At 39.6% G+C, this 21,506-nt stretch overlaps 1 protein-coding gene across 4 annotated transcripts; it reads right to left on the reverse strand.

Moving 5' to 3' along the window:
• LOC105354459 (uncharacterized) lies at nt 1-13,996 on the reverse strand. 4 transcript variants are annotated; one of them, XM_011477652.4, is made up of 7 exons: nt 13,847-13,996; nt 13,084-13,428; nt 12,712-12,882; nt 11,308-11,409; nt 2,954-2,991; nt 2,827-2,874; nt 1-2,578 (listed from the first exon to the last, which is right to left on the reverse strand). In XM_011477652.4, exons 1-7 carry the CDS (start codon nt 13,884-13,886, stop codon nt 2,471-2,473), a joined length of 852 nt encoding a protein of 283 aa, XP_011475954.1. In that variant the 5' UTR covers nt 13,887-13,996; the 3' UTR covers nt 1-2,470. The 4 variants fall into 4 exon arrangements, with proteins under 4 accessions (XP_011475954.1, XP_078806273.1, XP_011475952.1 ...); XM_078950147.1 differs by having other exon boundaries at nt 13,084-13,425; nt 13,847-13,990; XM_011477650.4 differs by having other exon boundaries at nt 2,330-2,578; nt 2,731-2,874.
• Nucleotides 13,997-21,506: the final 7,510 nt, after the last annotated feature.

Below are 21,506 nucleotides of genomic sequence, written 5' to 3' on the forward strand. Positions count from 1 at the left end.
TGACTATGGAGACAGATTTTGTATTTATTTTACCCAAATATGAGAACTTGACTGTTTTCCTGTCATAAAGTGAACTGATGGCTGAAAATTAACATGTGAGCAGTGTTAGTTTTAGCATCAAGGAGAACAGCATTCACAGAAAGCAGTCTGTAGTTTAAACACATTTAGGGTTACCTTCATGATGAATCATCACATGTGGGATGTGGTCACACATTGATATTAAAGTCTGAAAATAGCTGTTTTTGAAACAAATCCCAATCTTATGAAACCCAGCCATCCCTGAAGAGAAATTGACAATTGGAGGCTACAGATGAAGAAACCTAACCAGGAATTCTTTAACATTAGAGAAATGACCGACAAGCAGAAAAGCTTCAGATGATCAGCAGGATTTACAGTGCTGATGGAAGCCCATCATCGTGGAATGATGGATGGGTTCTACAGGAAGGAGTCTGAAAGCTGTCCATCTGTATTGACTCAACAATGCTCATGATCACAACACAGCTGTAAACAGGTGACAGACTTTCACTTCTCCCTTAAGGCTGATGTGGACAGCAAAGTCACTCAAGTTAGATCAGGTTATCATAAAACTATATGCTTTGTTTCACAATCAAGTCAGTTTCAATTCACTGTCATGTAAAATAATTCAACATTTCCCACATATATAAACATATTTACACTTTTGCTCCAAATTGTTTTTTGACCTCTGTATTAAGTTTTATATATTTTATATTAGGGGCTGAAGCAAAAGATACTCTGGTTTCGTAAATGTGATCGGAAATCCCAAGATGCTCACAATAAAGACCATAAAGGCATTATGGATTTTCCAAAAACAGGATTGTGGTGGCAGTAGGATTTGCTACAATGTAACAGTAAAAAAGCACACACTATCACACACAAATCACACAACAAAGATGAGTTGTTTGACTTAAAACAAATATCTGTAATCTACGGAGCCCGTGTCCTGACATTAAGATATTAAAATATATCTCGTTCCCACAGATTATTATCTTGTTCGCATGAAATACTATTCCGTTCCCACAAGATACTATTGCGTTCCCTCGAAATGATTAACTCGTGAGAACGCAATAATTATTTTGTTCGAACGAAATAATTAGTCACGTCATAAATCATTCACGCGGATATGCTCTCTGTACGCCGGCAAAAGCCGCTTTCAACGGTAACTTCCGTTACCGTGACCCACATTCGTTCAAAAAAGGAACATGGAAAACAAAAATCACAAAATCACATGGCTGCAAAGCATGTTGGGAAACATGACGTACTGCTATTGTTGTCATGCTACGAGCTAAAGGTAAGTGCATTAGGCGAAGCAGCCAGCTTAATATGATATTTTTCAGATTTTCATCGAGACAATAACAGATCGACCATTCTTGCTTTTATTTTTACCCCTATTGAATGCTCACAGAGACACGGACGTAGCGGCAGGAAGCGGCTTTTGCAGCAAGATGACGGAGGGCGTACCATCAGGATGATGTGAATGAACGTGAATACGATGGATGCTTTTGTGCTTTTTTAAATAAATGAATCTGTTCTCTAAACATCCTCTGTGTCTTCAATGCAATGTAATGAGACACACACAGACAGAAATGTGAAGGTATCTGCTGTAAATCTATGATGTAAATTAATAACAGGATAAATGATCGGCTAGTCAGTTAGCATGTAGCTTAATAGCCTTCAAATGTACAGCGACTGACTGCTAAAGTTAATAACAGACAATATTATTATTCCTATTAAACTACAATATCAGCTGTCTGTCTGTCAACCGACCAGCCAGTTGTCCAAATTCCGGCATACATCAGAGAGCTCTGCGGCGGCACTAGTAGTAGCCTAGCAGGAGCTATCGTATGACAAAGCAGCCTAGTTATCATAAATCTTTTGATATTTTTCTTATATTCATTGAGACAGTATTAAAGTGATCATTGTTGTTTTAATGTTTCTTTTTTGAACGAATGTGGGTCACAGAGACACGGAAGTTACCGCTGAAAGCGGCTTTTGCCGGCGTACAGAGAGCATATCCGCGTGAATGATTTATGACGTCAATAATTATTGCGTTCGAACGGATTAGTTATTGCGTTCGCACGAGTTAATCATTTCGAGGGGAACGGAATAGTATTTTGAGGGAACGGACTAGTATCTTGTGGGAACGCAATAGTATTTTGTGCAAACGAGATAATAATCTGTGGGAACAAGATATATTTTAATATCTTAATGTCAGGACATGGGCTCCGTAGTAATCTGAAAGCCAAGAAAACATAAAAACTCAAGCAGGGTGGCTGATCTGGGATTTTTTTCTCTGAAGATACAGGACTTGGACCCTCTACAGGCTTTTCCTATTCCTCTGACTTTCACAGGATCTGCATGTCACAAACATCCAGACTGTGGTTTAATGTAGAGTAACAGCAGAGTACAGAGGAGGTGAAGCATCATCTGTGTTGGTGGAGTTCACATCAAGCTAAACAGATGAGTAAATGTCATTTTCTATGTGACCACAAGGGGCGCTGCTGGGTGAAGTGGAGTTGGGGAATTGGATCATAGAGTATTCAGTGGAGGAGTCTTCAACCTGAAAAAAACAAACAAACTATAACGTCAAATCATAGATGTTTTTCATACAGAGTTGCCCACAGACAGCTTCTCTTCATCTTTGTCCAACACAGGTCTGATCTCCATCAGTTAATCCAGAATGGAGGTCTTTTACAGTTTTTTTTCACTTACATTGCCCTGAGGATAGTCGAAGACACTGTACACATGTTTGCCGTCAGATTTCTTTCCTTTCTTATATTTTACGTTAGAGTACACTGTAGATATTACCAAAGGAGGCGACATGTTCTCCCTGATCTCCTCGTACTCCTGGTTGGGCTGCAGAACAAATAGATTTTGTATTTCTTATTTGGATTCATCATTGAGGTATGAATGAGAATGACAGATTCAGACTCACCAGAGTGACGTTAGAACACTGTGTTTCTGAAGAAGGAGCTGAAAGATTTGAAATTTAGAAATTTAAATGCTAAAACAGAAAAATCAGTGGCGTCAATTCAACTTTCATGGAGTTAAAAGTATCTATAGATCCACTCTGAGACTGATTTAAAACAAAAAATTTCAATGTGTTTAATATTTTACACCAGGGATTAGTTGGAACATGACTTTAGTTGAATTCTAACTCAAAGAGCTTTGGATTTTTATAACACCAGTGTTAAGGTCATACATTAACACTACCAGAGATTTATTTTTAACAGTGAATGAAGGTAAAATTATTTTAACACTGTTAATAGTAAATGTAATCCTACATACAGGTGTGTCTGTGTGTGAGTCCCAAATACACACAGTGCTTTCTTACCCTGGCAACAACCCCTAATCACCAGGAATGATGTAAGGTTCAGTGCATTGATTGCTGTCTCTTCAAAGCCACTTTGGTGCATGGGTGCATAAGGTTGGAACCGAACCTGCGATCCTCTACAGAGATTGCTCTACCTCTGCACCACAGCCTCCCCAGAAGATGGAAATTGAACTGAGCTATGTGTGAACCACGTGCACCACATAAAGATTGTTTTCCAAATGTTACCCAAAGACAAAGTGGTAGTATTTATGTTATTTCTTTACAAATTTCATTAGAAAATTATTTGCAATACGGCCTGTCTCAGAGCAATTCTCTAAATGGCGCAGCAGCTTTTCTTTTTAATTACAATGTTTGCACAGCTTTTTAGGTGCAAGAAACAAAAAAAAAAACTACGCTTAAGAAAAATAAATGACAAGCCAGCCAGTCACAGCTACAAATTCTAAGCAGACCTTTGTTTGATGAAATATCATATTTATACAATTCAACATTATTTGGGAGGGGGAAAGCCAAAATCCCAACAGCTAAACTATTAGCTTAAAACACATTTAAACATCTACTGTTGTATGTCTCAGAATGTTTTCCAACATAGAACTAGACAGACTGCATTCTTGGATAAAATAATTTCTGCAGATTAAATTATATATTTTATGATAGCATATAACGTATAAAAGCTAGCTTTAACAGTGGCCTTACTGTGTGACTGAGCCTCAGGTTTCTGAGTCGTACCCCGCTCCAACAAGTGTCCCCCTTTTTTCTGACTTCTGTGTCTGAAGCCACACCTCCATCCATTTGCTGTACCGAGGACTTCACCCCGCTCCTCTCTTCTACCTGCGGATCAAACTCCTCATCCCAGTAAGCCTGGTTTTGCTCAGACTAATCAATATCATTTCCCATCACTAACCCTCTCCTGTCTTCTCAGCATTGGCTGTATTTTACATGACATGGGCTCCTTCAAGTCACAGAATAAAATGAATATGGTTTCTTGCACTCCTGGGTTTGTCCTATTTTGGATCCCAGAAACAATTCATGACAAAGAGACCTTCACAGCTTTGTGGTGACTGACTCCAGCTCTTCCTCCTTCCTGCCTTCATATCTGATGAAAATATTGCATTCTACTTCTGGGTCTGCTGCATTTTTTAGACAGAACAAGACTGAACGGTCAATGTTTTGCAAAGGAGATCAAATATTCTGGACGCAACGTTTTTAACTCAATCATATGATGTAAACTTAAATAAAATAACCAAACAACTGCCATAAATACAATAAGGTTATGAGTTTAAGGTGCTAAAAACTTATTTCATATCACTGTCCTAGTAAGTCTGCAAAATATGAAATAATTGTAGTCAATGGAACATTGTCATATTCTTATCATGAATGTTTGGTCTGACTCTGCAGTAGACACTTGGAGCAAAAATATAATGTCACCAGACCTATGAACCTGTTTTCCTATATTCTCTAAATCAGTGGCCCCCAACCGTTTTAACCCCACGGACTGGTATGACGTCACACATAGTTTTCACGGACCGGTCCTGATATTGTAGGCAGATGATTATTGTCGCTACGCTACGATGAAGGAGGTACAGAGTTGTGACAAAACAGATCTTTAGCTTTTATTTTGACATGCGTAACATTGTAAATCGCATAGGTGAGGTCTACCTCTCCCCTTCCCACACTCATGGTGCACAAAAGAAGTACTGTCTATTTAATGTAGCTTTCTAGTTTCTGGAAGTCAAAGGCTCCTCTTCTGTGTCTTCGCTGGGAGCCTCCCCTTGGCAAAGAAACTGTCCAGAGATGCTTTTTTTTACTCATTTTGCTAGTTCCTGGGTTTTATTTTAGCGGTAACCTATCACGTAACCGAGAAGAGCGCCTCGACATGCGTCAAAAGTGACATTGATGGATATAACAGAGAATGGGGCAATTCCTCAAAATAAACATCTTTCAGATTCTGAAATAAATAAAACAGAAGCAATGTAAGTTATTTATTCTTTCTCTGCCGCCCAGAACCAAATGATCTACGGGGCGGTACCAGTCCACGGCCTGGGAGTTGGGGACCGCTGCTCTAAATAATTTTGACACATTCAACATTTGCAGAATCCTAATCATTCATTATACAGTAATAACGTATTAGCAATCTGAAACCCTCAAGAAGGACTTTAACACCCTCATCCACTCCATCAAGCAGTTGGACAAACAATGCATCATCTCCAGTCTGCTTCCATCTCCCCGCTTTGGAGACATTAAAATCAACCGTCTGCAACAACTTCACATCTGGTTAAAAAGATGGCGCCGCTGGGTCAGGTGTGCTGCCGGTCTACTGCTCTGTTTGAAAGTGTAGAAAAAGCCAATGAGCTGAACACCTTTTTTAATAGGTTTGACAATTCACCCCCCACTTCCAATGCCAGCCCGGTCCATGCTACACCCATCACAGTGCCCTTCCCACTGCATGTCCTCATCCCTCAGCCAGAGGAGGGCCCGGGTGCTCAGGGTGCTGCTTCATCATTAATCAGCCATGATCTCTCTCTTCCCATGTCCTCTACATGTGATCCGCACCCTCCACCTGCAGAATGTGCCCCCCACCACATCACAGAGCATCAGGTGAGGTGGGAACTACAGAGACTGAACACTAGGAAAGCAGCAGTTCCAGACAGAGTATGTCCCAAGCTGTTGAAAACGTGTGCAAATGAGCTTGGGTCTCCTCTTCAGCACCTTTTCAACCTAAGCCTAAATGTAGGACATGTTCCATCTCTCTGGAAGACCTTGTGCATTGTTCCTCTCCCCAAGGTCAAGCACCCTAAGGAAAACAAGGACTATCGGCCTGTAGCACTGACCTCACATGTGATGAAGACCTTTGAGAGGTTAGTGCTTCAGGAGCTGAAGCCACAGGTGCAGCACGTCCAAGATCCACTGCAGTTCGCATACATGGAGAGAGTAGGGGTAGAGGACGCAATCCTCAACTTGCTACACCGCACCTTTTCTCACCTGGATGAAGGAGGCGGCGCTGTGAGAATGCTTTTCTTTGATTTCTCTTGTGCCTTTAACACCATACAACCTCAGCTGCAGGAGAAGCTCACCAGGATGACTGTGCAACCATTCTTGGTGTCTTGGATCATGGACTATTTGACCAACAGGCAGCAATATGTTCGCATGGGGGGGGGGGGGGGGTCTGTCTCCAGTACCCTCAGCTGCAGTGTAGGGGCACCACAGGGGACTGTACTGTCTCCTCTTCTTTTCACGCTGTATACGTCCAAGTTCCGCTATAACACCTCAACTTGCCACATGCAGAAGTTCTCGGACGATACAGCTATTGTGGCATACATCAAAGGAGAAGAAGAGAGGGAGTACAGGCGGCTGGCGGATGACTTTGTGGCCTGGTGTGGGGAGAATCAGCTGCAGCTGAACATCCAGAAGACCAAGGAGATGGTTCTGGATTTCAGAAGGAAAGCCCGAACTCCTCAGCCCGTGCACAAAGAGGGAGAAAGTGTGGAAATGGTACAGACTTACAAGTACCTGGGGGTTGTGCTGGACCACAAGCTGGACTGGACTACCAACACGGACCAGCTTTACAAGAAGACCCAATCCAGGCTGTACTTTCTGCGGAGGCTGCGCTCCTTTAACATCTGCACAAAACTGCTCCACATGTTTTATCAGTCAGTGGTGGAAAGTGCTCTCCTGTATGCTGCTGTGTGCTGGTGCAATACCAGCAAGAAGAACATCTCCAGGCTCAACAAGATCATCAAGAAGGCGAGCTCTGTGGTGGGACTGAAGCTGAATCTTGTGGAGGAGGTGGCAGAATAAAAAACTCTGACCAGGTTCAGGGCCATCATGAGGAATCCCTCACATCCCCTGCATGAGGCCTTCACCAACAGGAAGAGTACGTTCAGCAACAGACTGCTGTCCCAGCGCTGCTCAACAGAAAGACTGAAGAAGTATTTTGTTCCTCGTGCCATCAGGCAATACAATTCTCTGGCAGGGCATCTTAGAAGCAATTTCTTGTAATTCTTTTTTTTTATTGACTTATTTTATTTCATTTTCCTACCCACTGTTTTTAAATTATTAATCTTTTTATTTATTAATTTATATTTATTATTTTTACTATTTTTATTGTTTTTAATGTGTGTATGTGTTTTATGAGTGTGAGCAGATGGCCATTTTAAAATATCCTCAGGGATTATTAAAGACCTATTCTATTCTATTCTATTCTATTCTATTCTATTCTATTCTATTCTATTCTATTCTATTCTAAAAGGACACAGCATTTCTTATAATATTCCACATGTTGATAATTTCACCACCTTCTTCAATAGACCAAATCTCTTTAAACCAGACGGCATCCACCCAAACCAAAAAGGATCTCAACATCTATGAACATTGAACTCACACTCAGCTCTATTAAACTGCTCACTGACTGACTGGATCACCCACCCTCAGTTAAAACCACATCTATCACACAACACATCCCAGTTCGCATAACAAGCAGATCTCACAAACACCCCCAGCTCAGATCCACCAGCCCCACAGTTAGATATCTCCATCACATTCACACATCACCAAACAAAAAAGATTGAACAAATCCATCTGCACTTAAACACGGCCTTAAAGTTTCTGTTTTAAACAGTCGCTCTCTTTCAAATAACTATTTTATTGTGAATGAGCTCATTTTATATAACAACATAGATGGCCTTTTTTAACTGAGCCCTGGCTTGGTACTGATGCTCCTGTTATTCTCACTGAGGCTTCCCCATTAAATTTTAACTTTTTATTTTCTACCAGGGAGGATAAAAAAGGCGGTGGCACTGCATCGATTGCTTGTGACTCATTTGTAACAAAAACAATTACGCTAAATAGCTACTCCTTATTTGAGCATCATGCATTTTCTTTTAACAGCCTATTTTGTGTGTTACTGTTTACGGACCACCAAAGTGTCCCTCCTGTTTTATCCAAGAATTTTCTGATTTGTTATCATTTATACACTGTAAATATAGTAGAGTTCTAATAACTGGTGATTTTAACCTACATGTGGATAAAGATAGTGATGCACTTGTAAATGAGTTTCTTAACCCTTTGCATTGCGTGGATTTTACACAGCTTGTCACACAGCCTACCCACAGCAGGGGACGCACTCTAGACTTGGTTATAACCTATGGCCTGTCCTGTAGTGTGTCCTCTGTTGTTGACATGGCTGTGTCAGATCACTATAGTATTTTTTAACATCACCAGTTTTACTCGACAGGAAGCTCCAGTGAGAACTGTGAGGAAACGATACATAACTTCTGATGTGGCTGCAAATTCTATCAACATTTGACATCAAACTCCCGCTCATATTTTACCTGCATCATGTGATTTTATGGTTGAACATTTTAATAACAAACTGCAGTCAGCCATTGATGTCGTAGGTCCAATTAAAACCAAAACGTTGAAAACTAAAGCTACAGCACCCTGGGGGAACGAACCAATCAGAGCCATGAAACATGAATGCAGGAGAGCGGAGAGGAGGTCGAGAAAAACGAAATTAACTGTACATGACAGAATTTTCAAAGAAAAGCAAATGATGTACAACCATGCAATAAAAAAAGCTAGAACCCTCCACTTCTTTAACTTAATCTCACAAAACAAAACAACCCTAAATTTCTCTTCAAAACAATTGACACTCTAACTAATAAAGATTCTCATGGGTCCTCCATAGCACCATCAGATGATACATGTGAGAGTTTTGCAGACCACTTCAGGAGTAAAATCAATGCTATTACGTGTAGTCTTTTTAACTCAAAAGTGTGTTGTTTTTAATGAATCTATAGCATTGTATTCATCGGAGGAAACACTGGAAAGTTTTGTGCTTGTTGATTCTGTGGCACTTGGCCGAGTATTCTCCCAGTTAAAGCCAACCACCTGCCTTTTAGACCCAATCCCCCATGTTGTTAAAAACATTTTACGACTTCTTTGAGTCTGAGCTTTTAAATATAGTAAATTACTCTCTTCAGACGGGTGTCTTCCCTGCTGCCTTTAAAACAGCAGTGGTGAGGCCACTTCTGAAGAACAATAATTTAGATCCAAACTATCGTCCAATATCCAACTTACCATTTTTAAGTAAAATGATTGAAAAACTGTTTAATCCAATTCAATTAATTTTTTAATAGAAATAACATTCTTGAAAATGTTCAGTCTGCTTTATGGACAAACAACAGCACAGAGACGGCCCTTGTCAAAATAGTAAATGACATTAGATGCAACTTAGACTCTCAGAAACTTTCAGTCCTGGTACTACTGGATCTGACTGCTGCATTAGACACATTAGATCACAGTATTTTACTCAACAGGCTGAGAGGTTTGGGCATCTCTGGTAGCATTATGAAGTGGTTTTATTCCTATCTCACAGTTCGAAGATTTTATGTAAGTATGGATATATGGTCTTCAACGATTTTTGAAGTCAACTGTGGGGTTCCCCAAGGTTTAATTTTAGGCCCACTACTTTTTCTCCTGTCTCCTGATGACGGTCAACATACTCTTAAAATGCATTTTAGACATTAATAATGGATGGCAGACAACTTCCTACACCTCAACCAGGACAAAACAGAGGTTTTAGTGATCGGCTCTGAAGACAAGAGAGAGATAGTTTTGTTTAAATTATGAAAATTACAAAACTTCCCAGTGTGTGAGAAACATGGGTGTTATTTTTGACTCTGAGATGAATTTCATCCCACAAATTAAAAATATCACGAAAACAGGATTTTATCATCTAAAAAATATTGCCACCCACCCATTTATCTCTCTTGCCAACACAGAGGTGCTAATTAATGCATGCTTTTATTTCCAGTAGACTAGATTATTGTAATGCCCTGCTCTATGGTCTCCCCAGAAGAACGATATAGAACCTTCAACTTCGGCAAAATTCAGCCACACATGTGCTGACAAAGACCAGGGGGCAGGAACACATTACACCCATTTTAAAATTGCTCCATTGGTTCCCTGTGCAATTCAGAATTGATTTTAAAGTTCTTTTATTGGTTTACAAATGTTTGTATGGTCTTGGCCCTTCATATTCATCTGATATGATTTTAAAGTATGAACTGAGGTCCTCTGAGACCGGCCTTTTGTTTATCCCAAAAGATAGGGAAAAAAAACATACGGCGAGGCCTCATTCAGTTTTTACGGACCTCGCCTGTGGAACAGCCTCCCAGAGAGCCTCAGGGCTGAAGAGACTGTTCATGTTTTAAACCTACCTTTTTAATCTTGCTTTTAATTGAAGTTATTTATTTTATTTTTTATAGTAATTTATTGGATATTTTTATCAATTTGATATAATGTGTATGTGTATATAGCTATTTTTATTTATTTATTGTTTGTTTTTTAATCAATTAAATTTATTTTAATGTATTTAGTCACTTTTACAAAGTATATGTCTACTAAGGTTTATTTATGTACTTTTTTTATGTACTGTTCTTTTTTAATATATTTCATCATATATTTTACTCCTTTTACATTTTATCTGTAATTCCAGTTTTCCTCCGAGAGATCCTCCACATGATGATGGACACTTTTCAGTGAGCGGGGTCGCTGCGATGGGATCTCTCAGGTCAGGCTCTTTGTCTTGATCTGGGGGGTCCTGTGGTAGTGGACTCTGTGAACCTGGGTGGGGTATCACTGATGTGGACAATTCCCCAAAACATAATTTCCCCAACCTCAGCACAATGCCAGGTTTCTACCTTGCATCTTTTTGGAACTTTGGTTTGATTTGATTTAAGGTACAGCTGAGTTCTAATTTTGAGCTGAAAGTTAAAGATACAATTGGAAAAATTGAGAACAGCAGACTGAAAAATGTGAACACAAACACAGTAAAAGATATTGAGTAAATTCTAAAAACACAGCGAGAACCTTCTGGTTATGGAATATGATACCATAAAGATCAGAATTATTCTGCAGTAAATGAGCCAGTGTCATGTCTGGGAATCTCATCTCACCCTTTTTCTGCTTGAATCTCCGACTCCTGCAGAAAATCAGCAAAGCTACTGAAAACATGGAGATCAAGCCCACCAGAGTCAGACCCACATACAGCAGCAGACCTGCAGAACATGGAGACAAAGGTTGTAGTTCCACTCTTGGAGGTTGGAGGACCATCTCAGTCAATAAGTTTGATGCAGTTGAACACAGTCACACTTTGTAACTGGGTTGTCTTTGTTTGCACTTGTGGACATTTGTGTTCTCACAGTAAAGCATTTGTTTGTAGTTTCTCTGCAGATCTTCTTGTTTCATGTCTGGACTTCATTCAGGACAGTTTAGTACTTAGATTCCTGACATTAAGAATGAAAGACTGTTGGTGGAAAAACTGTCCTCTAGATGGCAGCACATTCATTTAAACTCAACAAGTATAGAGCAAAGTTATTGCATTGTCATAGCTGTATTACAAAACTGTATCAGATCAGTTTTTTTTGTTTTTTCATTATTTACCCAGAAAAAAAAAAACTATTTAGATCCACTAATCTCTTCTCAAAGGGAGTGCTGATCAAAAGGCAAAAGTTTCACACACCTATGACATTTAATTGAAATGCGTAAAAAAATAAAAATTAAATAATATTAAATAAAAGCAGATGCAGGTCCTTCATACTAACAACAAACTGTGACAAAAGTATAAGCTTTGAAAGTTGAATTGTTTTTTTTTTTACAGAAAGTTTAGGTTTTTTATTATCTGATCTTCTTCATTCACTAAATCATCTACAAATGGACACGCCATGCTGCTTCACCTCTCTGTAAACACACTAACCTTCAACTAAACCTGGTTATGTTCATAGCATGAGTTGCCATGGCAACTTGACCTACCCTGAAACATACCTCCATTTCTGGAACCGAAAACTGAGGTTATCAACTTCCTTAGCCTCAAAATTACCGTGGGAGCTAGCTTAACCCGCTTTCTGGAATACCCCCCTGGAGTACCCCCCAGGTCCACCCCAGCCTAGGGGTCCCACTCCCGAGGCGCCGACACCCCAGGCCCAGCACCACCCACCCCACACTCTCTTTACTTTTACTCTTCTGTTTGTTGGTGATTCTGTCATTGATTGATATTTATTTATGAACATATTAACCATTTTAACTGAACCACAAATATTGATGATTCTGCTGAGAGGGTACATTTCAATAAATAAAATGACTAAGAATAGCAGTGTCTAATATGTCACTTTTTTTACTTTGAACATCATTTAAAGAGGATTTTTCCATCAGATTTTTCTTATTAATAAATCATATGGTGATACATACTGAGCTCATGTGCAAAAAAGTGAAGTTCTTCATAAACGTTTGAATGTTCTTCTTTCACAAAAGCTGACGGTTAACAAAATAATGATAATAATAATTTTCTGATGTTCTTGTACCTGATCTGTCTTGATTTTTGGTTTGATGTGAAGATGATGTAGAGTTTAAACTCCTTGTTGTTGTTGCTGTTGTTGTTGCTGTTGTTGTTGTTGTTGTTGTTGTCATAATAGAGGAGATCTGTGTTGTAGGAGAAAGTTCTACAGTCCTGGTTGGAGCTGAAGTTACTGAAGCTGTAAAGAATTCAAAAGTGAGTCAGCACTTTTGTTTTACATTAGTTATTATTTATAAAGAACAGTTTAGGCATAATGAATGATTTTTTGCAAAGCAAATAAAAAGGGTTTTATATTTACATTAATTATAAAAAAGATTTATATAAAAAGACACACATTTTAACTGGGAAATATTTTCATGATTTTGAGGATCAAACTCACCTTCTGTAACGATTAATTTTAAGTTGTCTTCTGAATCTGGACTCCATCCTTCACATAACTTACATCTGTACCAACCTGAGTCTGACTTTGTGAGTTTAGTGATCGTCACATCTAAAATACTTGATCCAATAAGGTGATATTCATATTTAATGCTGTATCTTCCTCTCTGATCTTCATTACTAGTTGTGTCTATGAGAATGTTTCCTTCTTCACATGTTTCCTTACAGAGCAGCTTTCTGCTCCCTGAAAATTTAAGATAACATCTAACAGTGATGTCTTCTCCTTCACGTTTTGTGTAGATGTTGGTTTCTGCATCAACAAGAGAGTCTCTGTCCTGCAGAGCTGCTGAAAAGAGGAAGAGTCACAGTTAATGTCTTCCAGTAACACTGAACACTGAAGATGATGCATTTGAGGAAATCCATAGAAACGTGTAAAAGATGAAATCACAAGATTCTTGTTCACATTTTACTGATGACAGAAACAATGGAAAGAAGATGATCACTACAGACAGTTTAGAAAAGCCATCTTATCAACGTTGGCAAAAACAATTTTTTGTTTAGGAAAAAGATAGGCTATAAAAACCAATCATCAAAGCTGCAGTTGTTGATTTTAATCCCTGAACATGAAGTTGAATCCCAAAGATGAAGATCATGAAACAGAAACAACTGCAGAAAGACTGAAACAGTTCAGTTTAGTCTGTTCAATAAAGGACTAAACTGCAGCACTAAGAATGAAAAGGAGTGAAAGAAATCAATGAACTCACTCAGGAAGAGACAACAGATCAGACTCTGACAGACTCTCATGCTGCCTGATGGAGAATGATGGAGCTTTTCTTCTTTTACTGCTAAAACAGGAACTTCTCTGTTTCCTTAAAGCTGAAGCTCCTCCTCCAATTACATAACTCATATTTCATCATTCTAGCTCTCAGTAGATCGTGTCATTCTCGTCTTTTACTTTATGAATGATTGTTTGTAATTTGATGTGTCCCAGCAGTCTTTGCTATCCATTATTTCCCTGCATGTTCTGTAAATAAACAGATTTAAATTTCTCCATCATCACTGCAGCTTCAATCCTAAAATACTGTGGTTTCAAAAAACACTGAGCATTTTAACCACAGGAATCAAAGTCCTCTTTAAAAAGGAGATGTTTCCTCATCCCGTTAGTGTTTTCATAGTGTGGACAGAGGGGCGTCAGAAACCCTCATTGACTCTATTCTGTTGTCTGTAGACTGAAGGTTACTGAGAAAACAACAACTGTAAGATGTTTCACTTCCTTCTATGCAGACGTGCAATGATCTTAACTTTCTTTTTTCCCCTCACATCCTGACTGAAACGTCCAGCTGTGTGTTCATCTAAACTTCATCATCACCATAAATACAGAGGGTGTGTCTGCTGTGAAGAGTAAACCACTAAAGCAAAGAGGAAAGACACTGACAGTTCTTCAACAAAACAACTTTTGCACTGATATTGTGCAAAACATCTCATGATGTGACATTGGTCAAGACTGTCATGAAAAAACAAAACTGTAAACCCTGGCTACCAGGAGAAATACGTTCCCTGGGAGAAGGCATTTAAATCCTTGTCAGCATATAGTCTGACAAGGAAAAACCTGTCACAGGGGATCAGAGAGGCCAAGAGGTTGTACACACAAAAACTGAACAGCCACTTCGTGTGTGAGAAAGACTCACGTCAACTGTGCCAGGGGTTTTGGAATATCACAGACTATAAGCCCCCCGTCTCGACAATATACCAGAAAAACCGCTCTCTACCAGAAGAACTGAACAACTTCTATGCCCGGTTTGAAGTTAACAACTCCACCCAGGCACAGATGCTCCCGCTGTCTTCCAGTGACACAGCATTGCAGCTGTCAACCGCTGAGGTGAGGACGACCTTCACCATCAATCCACGAAAAGCGGCCGGAAAAAATCCCTGGACGGGTTCTAAAGCAATAGAGAGATTTCTTCACTGACATCTTTAACACCTCACTCAGGCAGGCATTTGTACCCACCTGCCTGAAAACTGCTGTTATTACTCCAGTCCCACCAAATAAGTCAAATCCAGCCTGCTCAAACGACTTTTGCCCCGTGGCCCTCACACCAATTGGGACCAAATGTCTGGTCCAAAAACACATTAAAGTGTGGATGCCATGCTTTGAACAACTTTGTCAAATAAAAAAGCCCTTTAAACGCTGATTCTATTGATACCAATAGTTAGCGTCGAAAAAAATCCGAAGCATATGAATAATAGACATCTTTCGAAGGAATCAGAGATTTGAATTTGCCGCTAAGAGCGCAGGCTGGAAGTGACCTCGATATGACCTGTGACGTCACGAAAGGCATTGACTTTCGCAGTTCCGCTTCGGACAGCATGTAAACAAAACAGGTAGTCTTCGTTTCTCTCGTGTTTAAATCTGTTAATCATCAACATGCCAAGTCGTTGTGTGGCAGCTGGATGTAGCAATACATCTAGTGAAAGTGTATCTGTGTATAAATTCCCAAAACAAGAAACGCTGCTGAAAAGGGGAAAGTTCAAGAAGGTGGACGGCGAAGGATTTTTCCCTCCAGATCTGCAGGAGAGAAGTCTGCGTTTTCGAAGGGACAAAAACCGGGACACAAACGAAGAATTTTGAACGGAGAGTTGGGAGGAGGATCTTGGCTTCTGAGTCGAGGAAAGGCGGGTGAGCTGGAAGCGAGCGAGCCGTTTTCTGGGTCGGAGAGGACGGCGCTGGAGTCGGGAGCGGAGGCTGCTAGCTAGTGTGCATCACGATGGATCACATTGAGGCGAAGTAGTCGTGTTTTCTGTTGTCCTTGGATCCAACTGGAGTATTTCAACGCACTCAATGTTTTGCAAGAGAAGCAACAGGCCTGCAACGTTTTTTTTCTTTTGCTTTTGAGGTGCCAGTACCGTGAGTAAACTGAACTGTGTGTGTGTGTGTGTGAGCGCGCGCGCGCATGAGAAAAGGTTTCAAACTGGTTCAAACAGGTAAAACTGTTAATGTTCCACAGTTGTTAATGGTATACAGTGACTTTGTTAACTAAAGAGTAGTACCATCTGGGAAACTTTTAGTTTGTGACATTTATTTTGTAAATTGGGTTGAAAACCAGTGTTTACCTTTGTTTAGATTAGGCCAAAAGGGGACATTTTGAGTATATTTTAGGATAAGTGGAGTAATTTAATTTTATACATTTTTTACTTAATTGGAGTGGTTTATATTTTTTGTTGGGGTATCAATTTATATTTTATTTACCAAATTATTATAATTTATTAAACAAAGCCTTTGCAAAATTTGGCTAAATATTGAAAGATCTCTGGAGTCTCTTTATTTTCTTATTAGGAGACACGCTTTGATTTATCAGGTGCACCTTTTCTGGTATCCACCTGGACATTGTTCGAACCCAAGCACCCACCCCCCTACTCTAAACTAACAGGATGGCTCCACGGGTGCTACATAAAATTGGCAACTAACCATGCCGTGTTCTGGAGTCTAGCCGAATCTTCATGCTGGCTATCGTCATCGGCATCACTAGACCTACTACTTTCTGCTATATCCTCCTCACTTTTGCAAAAGGGTTCGAATCGATACGGTTGCAAAAGTGACTCATCATCATGATAATCTCCGCAACTTTCCTCTTCATCTTTCTGTTCATCTGATGATAAATCGCTAATAGAGACGGTAGCATCACTCTGTGCTTCGCTATCGGTGCTTTTTTTTTTTGGCTTTTTTTTTCGCTATCGGTGCTAGCCATGTTGTCTGCCTTTCGTTACATCACAAACATGGCGGCGCGAAGTCGGCGGAATGCGTGAAGCCGGCGGCCGTCCTCGTTGTTTATATCGCGTTTTTCGCTATTTATTCTTTTTCGAAAAATATTAAAAACAATCGCAACATGAAATAGAGACTATTTACTATATTTTGGCCTTTTAAAATAGGCCATGTCACCCAGACTTTAAGAACAGACTACCAATAACTATGGACCCTCTACAATTTGCATACAGAAAAAATAGATCCACGGAATATGACATCTCCACCACTCTCCACCTCACACTGTCACATCTGGAAAGAAAAAACACCTACGCTAGAGTCCTCTTCATCAACTTCACCATGATTCCACAGCAGCTGGTGGAGAAGCTGAGGCTATTAGGCGTGGACATTGCAACCTGCAACCGGACACTCAGCTGCCTGACAGACAGGCTGCAGACAGTCAAGATCAGCAGACACACATCCAGGCCCATCTCAGTGAGCAGGGGCACACAGCAGAGGTGTATCCTGAGCCCACTGCTGTTCAGTCTCATCACGCAGACGACACAACAGTGATTGGTCTCATAAGCGACAATGACGAGTCTGCTTACAGAATGGAGGTGGAGCAGCTAGCAGTGTGGTGTAGATCCCATAACCTCCAGATCAACGTGGACAAAACAAAAGAAATGGTGATCGACTTCAGGACATCTGGCAATCACCATACTCATCTGAGCATAAACGGAGCTGCTGTGGAGAAGGTCTACAGTGTCAAGTTCCTAGAGGTGCACCTTACTAACGACTTGTCCTCCTCCACCAACTCCACAATGGTCATCAGAAAAGCACAGAAGCGTCTCCATCCCATCCGGAGACTCAGGAAGGCTGGAATTCCAACACTTCACCTCATCACCTTCTAAAGGGCACCATTGAGAACATCCTGACACAGAGCTTTATATCCTGGTTTGGCAGCTGCCATGTTCAGGACAAACAACTGCTCAGCAAGATTATTTTATTGCTATTTTTATTCTCGGATTGTTATTTTATGCTATTTTTTTATTATTGCTTGCTTTTTTCATTGTCATGCTGGTGAGAAATAACATCTTGTCTCACCTGTGTATTTCTCTGAAAATACTATGTGTGGAATGACAGAAACCAAATATTGAATCTTGAATCTTGAATGTTGAAACAATTAAGAAAGAGAAGAAAGACCACAACAGGTTTTTAGCAGTTTTAGTTTCACATCTATTGCTCTGAGTCATTCATATAGGACAGGTTGTTTTTTTTAATTAACAACCTATTTTGAAGCTCTTTCAATCTTCCCTTCAAAGTCATGTTTTAGAAAAGAAACATAGAAATATCTTCTAAACATGTCAACTTCTTAAATTAAATTTTCTTTAAACAAGAAAATTTCATTGTGAAACATAAGTGAAGAATGTTGTTTAACTCTGACTTTAAAAGAAAGTTTGGATATTGACGCTATTTTTAACATGTTTACTGCTGCATCTGCATGTGAGATCCATCATTTACACTGTTGGGAATACGAATAGATACATCTAGTCCTTTTTTACTTTTTTCTAGAGCCATTATCTCTTTGTCTTGACTTACAAGTCATAGTGCATTCATTTAAATCTGCACTAATGAGATAACATTGTTGTTTTTGTCTTCTAAAGATAAACAGATCTCAGGTTCTCTTCTTGGTTTCAGTTTTGTACCTTTTTTAAGAAGACTGTCCAAATTTTTATTAGTATGGACAATAAATAAATAAAATTAAGCCATTTTTTTCCAATAGGTTTTCCTGTGGTTTCATTTTACTGTTAGTAGTCATTAATAAAACACATCGACCTCATCTTTACCTAAAACGCTCTAATGTACGTGCTTTAGATTGTATGTTCTACCACTGCAGGGATTCAAATGAAGTAACTTTAAAGTAAAACAGAAGCCATTGAATGCAATACAATTGAGACAATAGTTGTGTAAAATAAGGATTACTTTCCAAAAACCTTAAGATTCATCATGTATTATAGTTTGCAGGTAACTCACTGATAATAAAAACAGAACTAAGAGAGTAGCACTGAAATGTATTTCCCTCTAAACCACTGTTTTGAGGAATTAAGTCAAAGAAATGTTTTAATGGATCTTAGAGTTGAATCAGGCACAGGACTTAAACAGCTCAAAGTTTAAAGTTTTCAAACTTAACTTTGTCTTGAGACATTTTACTTATTTTGAAAGAGGGAAAGATCACTTTTAAGATCTGAGCACCTGCTTGAGGATAAAAAATGACTGTTTGCTGCTTTCAGAGTTGCAATATCTGCAAAGGAAATGTTGCAAGATATAAAGATGAGACTGCTAATCATTACATTTGTTGTCCACTTTTAAGCTGGACTGTATTAAACCACATCCCTTCCAGGTTTGGGACACTAGAATGTCAGATATGGACGCTCACTTTCACTTTGGTTATGATATGGTTTAAGACTTAGTAACAAGGCATCATGTTGCTCATCATTCAGTTTATAGTGTCCGCTCTCTAAACTTTGAAAATAGAAACTGTTTTATTTCCTGACATTTTCAGACTAGTAAGAGTTGCAAAATAAAACCTGTCATAAACTGCAGAAGCAAATTGTTGAGAACAGTTATAACACGACAGGGATCTGGTCAGTTCGGGGAAAACTTCTAAACAATACTCTGTCATTCTTGTTGGTAGGTTTATGCTGCAACATGTGCATCTTAGTCCTGCAGACGTTTTTTACACAACTCCTTTTTTGAGTCAAACACACAGTAGATGGTGTTGAAACATGGATTTTCTCAACTATTTTCTTTAACTTGTCCTGTCCAACAGCTAGGCAAACAGATGAGAGCTGAGGGCCTCTTGTGTTGGACATATTTTACTTTAACAATAGGGGTTATTAATCTTCAGACAAAGTATGTCGAATAAACCCCTTTTGTAATCGAGGCCAATCTTTATTAATTTTAATCGTATTCAAAAATCTTTTGTGTTGGACCGGACAGAAAAGGAAAGGAGGGAAGAAGAGAGAGGGATGTTAGAGAGGGGGGATAGAAGGGTGACTATAGAAAGGCGGGGGTAAAACCATGAAGCAGCATAAAGCAACAAGTTTCTGAATGGTTGTACTTATTACGGTAAGGTTCAGATGTAATACACGTCTATAAGTGCGGGGCCTGTCCACACACACACTCAATTGTTATAAACATACCTGTTGGCTCCAAAAATGTCCAAATGTCAACATGAACAAAATATAAATATCGTTCACACATGCATACTTAAAGCCTTCAAACCAATTAGTTTGAAATATTTCATTCAATCACGCAAAATATTTGTGCAAAGGTGAGCTAACACCTGTGATCAAGTGTTTATGTTGTTCTAAAATAGATGATGGAATGTGAAAAGAAGAAGGGAGAGTGACCAGCCATGCCCACACCAGGACCCCCGCTGCAGCAGCAGCGGCAGCCAGAACCCCCCAACGCCCGCACGGCAGCAGATAGAGAACAACTGCCCCCCGGGTGGTCAACCCCGCCACCCAGGCCAGGGCCAGCAGGACTGCCACAGGGGACCCCAAAGCCAGAGAGCAGGGAGGCACGGGGGGAAGACAGTGCAAGCTCCAGCCCAACCAGGAGAGCAGACCTCAGTCTCCTCAGCAGGTGAAGGTGACTCTGACCCTTCCTGTACAGAGCATCCGTGTTGTTGGACCAGTCCAGTCTGTTGTTCAGGTGAACATCCAGGTATTTAAATGTGTTCACAACCTCAATGTCTTAACCCTGGATGTTCACCGGTGAGTGTGGTGGTGAGGACCTCCTGGAGTCCTGGAGTTGAAAGTTTTCAGAATGTTAGTTAGTTCAGAATGAAATATATCTTGTACGACCCTTCATATTTAAATGTCAATTCTTATCATTCTTGCAAATGTTTTTGTTTGTTTAATAGAATCAACTTTCTTTGGGTTTCACAGAACCCAGTACCTTCACAGTGAGAAAGTTCTGGGTTCTTTCTGTGTGTAGTTTTCATGTTCACCTTGTTCATGTGGGAACTTCAGTTTCCTTCCACAGTCCAATAACCTGCTGCTTAGGTTCATCGATGAATCTGAATTGTTCTTACATGTGAATGTGTGTTTGTGTGGTCCTGCATGACAGACTGCTGTGTATCTCACTTTTACCCAAAAGTAGCTGGGATACGCTCAAGCAACTCTATGACCCCAAAATGAACCTAAAACAAAGCATGACTAAAACCAGAAAACTAGCAAAAGAAAAGCCCCGCCCTTTAAGGTTAAAGTGTTGCAACAAACATGCCGTTTCATCCAGACGATTTGCAGCTTCATTAGACACAAATGTTAATGTCTCTAAACATTGACACTTTGCAATAGGTGAAAAAAGATCTAAAAATGCAGAAGTTGTTTCAAGGGCAGATGATTATGAAACTTTTAAGAAAGACAAACAACAAAAAGCCTTGAAAATAAACCCCAAAATATTATTAACCATCTGTTTTTCCAGAGACTATAGGTGTGTGCACCAAATATCTGCATCGTCTGATCACAAAACTTTTAAGAATAACAATAATACATCAATGGCTCTGATGATAATCAACCATTAAGTTTTCACTCAAAGGTTGGTTAGCCTCAATGTCAAGGATAGAGGCTGTGGATGTTAAAGCAACATTTTCATTTCTCATTTTTGCAGTCCGGCTC

Source organism: Oryzias latipes, chromosome 7 (assembly GCF_053564925.1).
Source record: "Oryzias latipes strain Hd-rR chromosome 7, Olatipes_Hd-rR_3.1".
NCBI lineage: Eukaryota > Metazoa > Chordata > Actinopteri > Beloniformes > Adrianichthyidae > Oryzias > Oryzias latipes.

Bases quoted from the DNA above. Each gene is read 5' to 3' on its own strand.
- LOC105354459 (XM_011477650.4), bottom strand. From the start codon at position 13,886: ATGAGAGTCTGTCAGAGTCTGATCTGTTGTCTCTTCCTGA. The intron at 2,992-11,307 runs GTGAGATGAGAT...CAAATCTTTCAG, and splicing joins GAGATTCAAGCAGAAAAAGG to CTCCTTCTTCAGAAACACAG. The intron at 2,875-2,953 runs GTGAGTCTGAAT...TTTGTTCTGCAG, and splicing joins AGTGTTCTAACGTCACTCTG to CCCAACCAGGAGTACGAGGA.